The 10,262-nt window shown below is 53.9% G+C and overlaps 1 protein-coding gene across 1 annotated transcript; it reads left to right on the top strand.

The window, feature by feature from the left end:
* Positions 1 to 8,823: 8,823 nt before the first annotated feature.
* LOC144141413 (uncharacterized) lies at positions 8,824 to 9,738 on the top strand. Its single transcript, XM_077672983.1, has one exon. It carries the CDS (start codon positions 8,824 to 8,826, stop codon positions 9,736 to 9,738), a length of 915 nt encoding a protein of 304 aa, XP_077529109.1.
* Positions 9,739 to 10,262: the final 524 nt, after the last annotated feature.

Below are 10,262 nucleotides of genomic sequence, written 5' to 3'. Positions count from 1 at the left end.
ACAATTCTAGTATGCCCTTCATTACCTTGTACTCCATGTTTAAGAGCCTTGACTGTAGTGTTTGTTGTTCTTTATTTTTCAAAGTCCTCTGCATCAAAAGAAGAAAGTCGTCTTCGGAGTTTGCATTGAGATTACTTCAGCTTCGACTAGAATTGTGTTCTTCCCGAAACTAGTAGATCTAGTTGCGTGGTTTCTTTAAGAACCAAAGTTATGAACTAATGCATTTTTCGTGCGAGTACTTCCCAACAAACAAAATCATCTAAATATTTTAAAGCGTGCATGCGCTTTTGTATATCTCGCCTAGCCCCCGTTAGTTTACGGGCATTTTAGGCTGACCAACTGCCCCACCTGGATTTAAATAGTGAAAATATTGTAAAAGTTGGCAAACATACCCACTTCAGTAATTAGCGTCACTCTTGTGGTCTTTAGCAATTTGTTAACAGATTGCTACTTTTTGAAGCCATCATACTTAGAAGCCATCAACAAGTACCGAAAAGTTCATGCAAGACAAATTCTGAAATGCAAAGTCTTATACTAATGCACCTCTTCACACCACCAAGAAGGCAAGGGATACGCCTTAGTTCTTTTTTAAATGTTCGTTGTTCATTCTTTGTTGTTTTTGTTATGCCCTTGCTGCGTTTTATTCTCAAAGCTGCGAAGATCCCCTTGTATTTGTTTAAATTGTTTTTTGCACATCCCTGGCAAGCAATGCAAGGCAACAACAATATTCGAACAAATTACCGCATCTTTATGCTTGCAAACGAGTAGCATTTCTCTTTTGGAACTAAAAGCAATGAGACTGTGGACACTGGCGGCTGCCGTGAGAATGAAATACCAACTGGTGCCTTTCGGTATATTTTGTTCTCAAGATACACCGCATGAACCAAAAGATTGCGGGATACACATTGAATTATAAAAATACAGAAAGCACCACTTGAACAAACCAGACTGTAAATGCCAGCTTCGCCCATTCTTCTTAAGCAATCCAAAATAGTCCACAATACTTCTGCATTGGATGATGAACTTTATATCATCGGTCGTAATCTGTCGCACTGCCCGTTACAGGAGATGTCAATTAGCTAATCTTTCACAGTGAGGCAACCACTTCCTGCTAATAGTTCTCACAGAGCTACAATTTATGCTAGGGGTCATGAGACCGACCAGAACCACAATGACTTTATTGTGCCTTCAATCATCACACGACTGACAGATATCACATTCTCTTCAAACAGCGTCAAGAAAAGGGATGCTGCAATAAGGAGGACAAAAACTCGCCCTGCATGGCCCCTTTTATGTCAGTAACATTGGCAGTGTTTCAGCGGCAGCAGTGATTGCGGCTCAAAGAACGGCGTAAAACGAACGCGTTCCCCTTCTGTTTAGCAGGCTGTTGGCATTCGCCAGCCACCGTGCGCATTTTTCGTCGTCCATGTGCCCATCGTCGTCGGAACGAAGAGGTACCAATTAGGCCCCGCTGCGCCTGCGTCCAACTGTCCTTCGATGAATTCTACTGCACCTGCGCCGTACAGCCGCTGGCCTTCTTAAAGGGAGGACCAAGCTATCATAGAGACCACTTGGCAGCAGCGGTTGCGGTGCAAAGACCGGCGTAAAACGAACGTGGTCTCCTTCTGTTTCGCAGGCTGTTGGCGTTCGCCAGCCACCGTGCGCATTTTTCGTCGTCCATGTGCCCATCGTCGTCGCAACGAAGAGGTACCAATTAGGCCCCGCTGCGCCTGCGCCCAATTGTCCTGCGATGAATTCTACTGCACCTGCGCCGTACAGCCGCTGGGCTTCTTAAAGGGAGGACCAATCCATCACAGAGACCACTTGGCAGCAGCGGTTGCGGCGCAAAGAACGGCGTAAAACGAACGCGTTCCCCTTCTGTTTAGCAGGCTGTTGGCGTTCGCCAGCCACCGTGCGCATTTTTCGTCGTCCATGTGCCCATCGTCGTCGGAACGAAGACGTACCAATTAGGCCCCGCTGCGCCTGCGTCCAACTGTCCTTCGATGAATTCTACTGCACCTGCGCCGTACAGCAGCTGGCCTTCTTAAGGGGAGGACCAAGCTATCATAGAGACCACTTGGCAGCAGCGGTTGCGGCGCAAAGAACGGCGTAAAACGAACGCGGTCTCCTTCTGTTTCGCAGGCTGTTGGCGTTCGCCAGCCACCGTGCGCATTTTTCGTCGTCCATGTGCCCATCGTCGTCGCAACGAAGAGGTACTAATTAGGCCCCGCTGCGCCTGCGCCCAATTGTCCTGCGATGAATTCTACTGCACCTGCGCCGTACAGCCGCTGGGCTTCTTAAGGGGAGGACCAATCCATCACAGAGACCACTTGGCAGCAGCGGTTGCGGTGCAAAGAACGGCGTAAAACGAACGCGTTCCCCTTCTGTTTAGCAGGCTGTTGGCGTTCGCCAGCCACCGTGCGCATTTTTCGTCGTCCATGTGCCCATCGTCGTCGCAACGAAGAGGTACCAATTAGGCCCCGCTGCGCCTGCGCCCAATTGTCTTGCGATGAGTTCTACTGCACCTGCGCCGTACAGCCGCTGGGCTTCTTAAAGGGATGACCAAGCCATCACAGAGACCACTTGGCAGCAGCGGTTGCGGCGCAAAGAACGGCGTAAAACGAACGTGGTCTCCTTCTGTTTCGCAGGCTGTTGGCGTTCGCCAGCCACCGTGCGCATTTTTCGTCGTCCATGTGCCCATCGTCGTCGCAACGAAGAGGTACCAATTAGGCCCCGCTGCGCCTGCGTCCAACTGTCCTTCGATGAATTCTACTCCACCTGCGCCGTACAGCAGCTGGGCTTCTTAAAGGGAGGACCAAGCTATCATAGAGACCACTTGGCAGCAGCGGTTGCGGCGCAAAGAACGACGTAAAACGAACGCGGTCTCCTTCTGTTTCGCAGGCTGTTGGCGTTCGCCAGCCACCGTGCGCATTTTTCGTCGTCCATGTGCCCATCGTCGTCGCAACGAAGAGGTACCAATTAGGCCCCGCTGCGCCTGCGCCCAATTGTCTTGCGATGAGTTCTACTGCACCTGCGCCGTACAGCCGCTGGGCTTTTTAAAGGGAGGACCAAGCCATCACAGAGACCACTTGGCAGCAGCGGTTGCGGCGCAAAGAACGGCGTAAAACGAACGTGGTCTCCTTCTGTTTCGCAGGCTGTTGGCGTTCGCCAGCCACCGTGCGCATTTTTCGTCGTCCATGTGCCCATCGTCGTCGCAACGAAGAGGTACCAATTAGGCCCCGCTGCGCCTGCGTCCAACTGTCCTTCGATGAATTCTACTGCACCTGCGCCGTACAGCAGCTGGGCTTCTTAAAGGGAGGACCAAGCTATCATAGAGACCACTTGGCAGCAGCGGTTGCGGCGCAAAGAACGGCGTAAAACGAACGCGGTCTCCTTCTGTTTCGCAGGCTGTTGGCGTTCGCCAGCCACCGTGCGCATTTTTCGTCGTCCATGTGCCCATCGTCGTCGCAACGAAGAGGTACCAATTAGGCCCCGCTGCGCCTGCGCCCAATTGTCTTGCGATGAGTTCTACTGCACCTGCGCCGTACAGCCGCTGGGCTTCTTAAAGGGATGACCAAGCCATCACAGAGACCACTTGGCAGCAGCGGTTGCGGCGCAAAGAACGGCGTAAAACGAACGTGGTCTCCTTCTGTTTCGCAGGCTGTTGGCGTTCGCCAGCCACCGTGCGCATTTTTCGTCGTCCATGTGCCCATCGTCGTCGCAACGAAGAGGTACCAATTAGGCCCCGCTGCGCCTGCGTCTAACTGTCCTTCGATGAATTCTACTGCACCTGCGCCGTACAGCAGCTGGGCTTGTTAAAGGGAGGACCAAGCTATCATAGAGACCACTTGGCAGCAGCGGTTGCGGCGCAAAGAACGACGTAAAACGAACGCGGTCTCCTTCTGTTTCGCAGGCTGTTGGCGTTCGCCAGCCACCGTGCGCATTTTTCGTCGTCCATGTGCCCATCGTCGTCGCAACGAAGAGGTACCAATTAGGCCCCGCTGCGCCTGCGCCCAATTGTCTTGCGATGAGTTCTACTGCACCTGCGCCGTACAGCCGCTGGGCTTTTTAAAGGGAGGACCAAGCCATCACAGAGACCACTTGGCAGCAGCGGTTGCGGCGCAAAGAACGGCGTAAAACGAACGTGGTCTCCTTCTGTTTCGCAGGCTGTTGGCGTTCGCCAGCCACCGTGCGCATTTTTCGTCGTCCATGTGCCCATCGTCGTCGCAACGAAGAGGTACCAATTAGGCCCCGCTGCGCCTGCGCCCAATTGTCCTGCGATGAGTTCTACTGCACCTGCGCCGTACAGCCGCTGGGCTTCTTAAAGGGAGGACCAAGCCATCACAGAGACCACTTGGCAGCAGCGGTTGCAGCGCAAAGAACGGCGTAAAACGAACGTGGTCTCCTTCTGTTTCGCAGGCTGTTGGCGTTCGCCAGCCACCGTGCGCATTTTTCGTCGTCCATGTGCCCATCGTCGTCGCAACGAAGAGGTACCAATTAGGCCCCGCTGCGCCTGCGCCCAATTGTCCTGCGATGAATTCTACTGCACCTGCGCCGTACAGCCGCTGGGCTTCTTAAAGGGAGGACCAAGCCATCACAGAGACCACTTGGCAGCAGCGGTTGCGGCGCAAAGAACGGCGTAAAACGAACGCGGTCTCCTTCTGTTTCGCAGGCTGTTGGCGTTCGCCAGCCACCGTGCGCATTTGTCGTCGTCCATGTGCCCATCGTCGGCGCAACGAAGAGGTACCAATTAGGCCGCTGCGCCTGCGCCCAATTGTCCTGCGATGAATTCTACTGCACCTGCGCCGTACAGCCGCTGGGCTTCTTAAAGGGAGGACCAAGCCATCACAGAGACCACTTGGCAGCAGCGGTTGCGGCGCAAAGAACGGCGTAAAACGAACGTGGTCTCCTTCTGTTTCGCAGGCTGTTGGCGTTCGCCAGCCACCGTGCGCATTTTTCGTCGTCCATGTGCCCATCGTCGTCGCAACGAAGAGGTACCAATTAGGCACCGCTGCGCCTGCGTCCAACTGTCCTTCGATGAATTCTACTGCACCTGCGCCGTACAGCCGCTGGGCTTCTTAAAGGGAGGACCAAGCCATCACAGAGACCACTTGGCAGCAGCGGTTGCGGCGCAAAGAACGGCGTAAAACGAACGTGGTCTCCTTCTGTTTCGCAGGCTGTTGGCGTTCGCCAGCCACCGTGCGCATTTTTCGTCGTCCATGTGCCCATCGTCGTCGCAACGAAGAGGTACCAATTAGGCCCCGCTGCGCCTGCGTCCAACTGTCCTTCGATGAATTCTACTGCACCTGCGCCGTAAAGCAGCTGGGCTTCTTAAAGGGAGGACCAAGCTATCATAGAGACCACTTGGCAGCAGCGGTTGCGGCGCAAAGAACGGCGTAAAACGAACGCGGTCTCCTTCTGTTTCGCAGGCTGTTGGCGTTCGCCAGCCACCGTGCGCATTTTTCGTCGTCCATGTGCCCATCGTCGTCGCAACGAAGAGGTACCAATTAGGCCCCGCTGCGCCTGCGCCCAATTGTCTTGCGATGAGTTCTACTGCACCTGCGCCGTACAGCCGCTGGGCTTTTTAAAGGGAGGACCAAGCCATCACAGAGACCACTTGGCAGCAGCGGTTGCGGCGCAAAGAACGGCGTAAAACGAACGTGGTCTCCTTCTGTTTCGCAGGCTGTTGGCGTTCGCCAGCCACCGTGCGCATTTTTCGTCGTCCATGTGCCCATCGTCGTCGCAACGAAGAGGTACCAATTAGGCCCCGCTGCGCCTGCGCCCAATTGTCCTGCGATGAGTTCTACTGCACCTGCGCCGTACAGCCGCTGGGCTTCTTAAAGGGAGGACCAAGCCATCACAGAGACCACTTGGCAGCAGCGGTTGCAGCGCAAAGAACGGCGTAAAACGAACGTGGTCTCCTTCTGTTTCGCAGGCTGTTGGCGTTCGCCAGCCACCGTGCGCATTTTTCGTCGTCCATGTGCCCATCGTCGTCGCAACGAAGAGGTACCAATTAGGCCCCGCTGCGCCTGCGCCCAATTGTCCTGCGATGAATTCTACTGCACCTGCGCCGTACAGCCGCTGGGCTTCTTAAAGGGAGGACCAAGCCATCACAGAGACCACTTGGCAGCAGCGGTTGCGGCGCAAAGAACGGCGTAAAACGAACGCGGTCTCCTTCTGTTTCGCAGGCTGTTGGCGTTCGCCAGCCACCGTGCGCATTTGTCGTCGTCCATGTGCCCATCGTCGGCGCAACGAAGAGGTACCAATTAGGCCGCTGCGCCTCCGCCCAATTGTCCTGCGATGAATTCTACTGCACCTGCGCCGTACAGCCGCTGGGCTTCTTAAAGGGAGGACCAAGCCATCACAGAGACCACTTGGCAGCAGCGGTTGCGGCGCAAAGAACGGCGTAAAACGAACGTGGTCTCCTTCTGTTTCGCAGGCTGTTGGCGTTCGCCAGCCACCGTGCGCATTTTTCGTCGTCCATGTGCCCATCGTCGTCGCAACGAAGAGGTACCAATTAGGCACCGCTGCGCCTGCGTCCAACTGTCCTTCGATGAATTCTACTGCACCTGCGCCGTACAGCAGCTGGGCTTCTTAAAGGGAGGACCAAGCTATCATAGAGACCACTTGGCAGCAGCGGTTGCGGCGCAAAGAACGGCGTAAAACGAACGCGGTCTCCTTCTGTTTCGCAGGCTGTTGGCGTTCGCCAACCACCGTGCGCATTTTTCGTCGTCCATGTGCCCATCGTCGTCGCAACGAAGAGGTACCAATTAGGCCCCGCTGCGCCTGCGCCCAATTGTCTTGCGATGAGTTCTACTGCACCTGCGCCGTACAGCCGCTGGGCTTCTTAAAGGGAGGACCAAGCCATCACAGAGACCACTTGGCAGCAGCGGTTGCGGCGCAAAGAACGGCGTAAAACGAACGTGGTCTCCTTCTGTTTCGCAGGCTGTTGGCGTTCGCCAGCCACCGTGCGCATTTTTCGTCGTCCATGTGCCCATCGTCGTCGCAACGAAGAGGTACCAATTAGGCCCCGCTGCGCCTGCGTCCAACTGTCCTTCGATGAATTCTAGTGCACCTGCGCCGTACAGCAGCTGGGCTTCTTAAAGGGAGGACCAAGCTATCATAGAGACCACTTGGCAGCAGCGGTTGCGGCGCAAAGAACGGCGTAAAACGAACGCGGTCTCCTTCTGTTTCGCAGGCTGTTGGCGTTCGCCAGCCACCGTGCGCATTTTTCGTCGTCCATGTGCCCATCGTCGTCGCAACGAAGAGGTACCAATTAGGCCCCGCTGCGCCTGCGCCCAATTGTCTTGCGATGAGTTCTACTGCACCTGCGCCGTACAGCCGCTGGGCTTCTTAAAGGGATGACCAAGCCATCACAGAGACCACTTGGCAGCAGCGGTTGCGGCGCAAAGAACGGCGTAAAACGAACGTGGTCTCCTTCTGTTTCGCAGGCTGTTGGCGTTCGCCAGCCACCGTGCGCATTTTTCGTCGTCCATGTGCCCATCGTCGTCGCAACGAAGAGGTACCAATTAGGCCCCGCTGCGCCTGCGTCCAACTGTCCTTCGATGAATTCTACTGCACCTGCGCCGTACAGCAGCTGGGCTTCTTAAAGGGAGGACCAAGCTATCATAGAGACCACTTGGCAGCAGCGGTTGCGGCGCAAAGAACGGCGTAAAACGAACGCGGTCTCCTTCTGTTTCGCAGGCTGTTGGCGTTCGCCAGCCACCGTGCGCATTTTTCGTCGTCCATGTGCCCATCGTCGTCGCAACGAAGAGGTACCAATTAGGCCCCGCTGCGCCTGCGCCCAATTGTCTTGCGATGAGTTCTACTGCACCTGCGCCGTACAGCCGCTGGGCTTTTTAAAGGGAGGACCAAGCCATCACAGAGACCACTTGGCAGCAGCGGTTGCGGCGCAAAGAACGGCGTAAAACGAACGTGGTCTCCTTCTGTTTCGCAGGCTGTTGGCGTTCGCCAGCCACCGTGCGCATTTTTCGTCGTCCATGTGCCCATCGTCGTCGCAACGAAGAGGTACCAATTAGGCCCCGCTGCGCCTGCGCCCAATTGTCCTGCGATGAGTTCTACTGCACCTGCGCCGTACAGCCTCTGGGCTTCTTAAAGGGAGGACCAAGCCATCACAGAGACCACTTGGCAGCAGCGGTTGCAGCGCAAAGAACGGCGTAAAACGAACGTGGTCTCCTTCTGTTTCGCAGGCTGTTGGCGTTCGCCAGCCACCGTGCGCATTTTTCGTCGTCCATGTGCCCATCGTCGTCGCAACGAAGAGGTACCAATTAGGCCCCGCTGCGCCTGCGCCCAATTGTCCTGCGATGAATTCTACTGCACCTGCGCCGTACAGCCGCTAGGCTTCTTAAAGGGAGGACCAAGCCATCACAGAGACCACTTGGCAGCAGCGGTTGCGGCGCAAAGAACGGCGTAAAACGAACGCGGTCTCCTTCTGTTTCGCAGGCTGTTGGCGTTCGCCAGCCACCGTGCGCATTTGTCGTCGTCCATGTGCCCATCGTCGTCGCAACGAAGAGGTACCAATTAGGCCGCTGCGCCTGCGCCCAATTGTCCTGCGATGAATTCTACTGCACCTGCGCCGTACAGCCGCTGGGCTTCTTAAAGGGAGGACCAAGCCATCACAGAGACCACTTGGCAGCAGCGGTTGCGGCGCAAAGAACGGCGTAAAACGAACGCGGTCTCCTTCTGTTTCGCAGGTTGGTGCTGTTTCTATGCACGTTGTAAATTTGTTTATACCGCACCTACTGCTGCTGCTGCTGGTGCTGCTTTGTACACTGCTTTTCTCATTTCCCGCTGTGTGCAACTATGCCCCGGGATGGAAAATGTCCAGTGTGCGATATGTCGTTCACTGGGGACATCGTATGGATTGAATGTAGCGACTGCTGTCAGGTGTTCCACGCCGGCAAATGTGCTGGAATTCCTGAAGCAACTATCAAGTCCAAAGGGCAGGCATACTGCGATGCATGGCGCTGCCCTACCTGTAGGCGGTCGAGGTTGCGAACAGCTCCAGCTGAATCAAAAGAACTGAGTAGTGAGGCGGACATGCAGGATGTCCGAATTTGGATGCAAGCTAATAACGACAAGCTGGACAAACTGGTACCGCTCAGAGAAACGGTTGAGAGCATTGACGACACGATACAATACTTGAGTGAGCAATACGACGAAATACTTAAAACAACGGAGCCGAATGACCACGACGTCAAAGACCTTAAGCGTAGATTGGAAAAGGTAGAGATGCGGGACCGAGAAGTAGCTGAACTACAGGCAGAAGTAGATAATCTTGAGTGGAAGAGCCATAGACTCAACCTAGAATCCCATGGAATAGAGGAAACGAAAGACGAAAACTTGCTAGAAGAGATTAATGCAATGGCAGCTAAACACCAGCTTCCGCTACTCGCAGAAAATGATGTGGTCGCCATTCATCGGCTTCCGCCCAAAAAAGATAAGACGCAGGTCGTGATCTGTCGTTTTGCGAAGCAAGCGGACCGAGACTTTTGGTGGAAAAACAGAAAGAAACTGAGCAGCCTAGATACCGACTTCTTCTTGACGGAAAACCTGACGAAAAGAACACGTGCGCTGTTGTTTGAGGTAAATAACTGGGCTAAAGAAGCGAATTTCAAGTATGCATGGCACTCAAATGGGAAAGTTCTAGTGCGCAAAGCTGATGGGGAGAAAGCCATACGCATCGCGAATGCTGCTGATCTGAACAAGCTAAGTTAAACGAAGAGGAAATGATCGGCTCTACATGTGAAGCGTAGGAAACGATTCTTAAGTGCTTCCGCAAGCGTTTTCGCGAAGTTTAGTAAATTTGTATTCCAACTCGTTTAAGTGTTTTCACTTGAATGTACAATCGGTAAATAATAAACAGTCCGATCTTAGACTTTTTTTTGAACAGCTGAATCACGTATTTGGCGTCATAATGTTAACTGAAACATAATCGACTGATGAAGCCAGCGTGTTTCGCCTGCCTTCGTACAATACATTCTACCTTAATTGAAATTCCGGTCGTGGCGGTGGTGTATGTATTCTAGTGAAAAAGATCTATGACTGTGACCTAATTCAAAATTTCACGACGTTTTGCAATGACTTTCAGTTTCTATCAGTTAAACTACAAAATGTGGTTCTTGCCGTTTGTTATAGACCACCAAACGGCGAAACGGCATCCTTTTTGGATTACCTGGACACTTTTTTGCGTTCGCTAATACAAATCGCTTTGACGTTGTGTGTGGCGGTGACATGAACAT

Source organism: Haemaphysalis longicornis, unplaced genomic scaffold, assembly GCF_048455015.1.
Source record: "Haemaphysalis longicornis isolate Haplotype H1 unplaced genomic scaffold, Haemaphysalis longicornis Haplotype H1 scaffold_6, whole genome shotgun sequence".
Taxonomy (NCBI): Eukaryota; Metazoa; Arthropoda; class Arachnida; order Ixodida; family Ixodidae; genus Haemaphysalis; species Haemaphysalis longicornis.
This window is presented reverse-complemented; position numbering and strand designations above follow the sequence as displayed.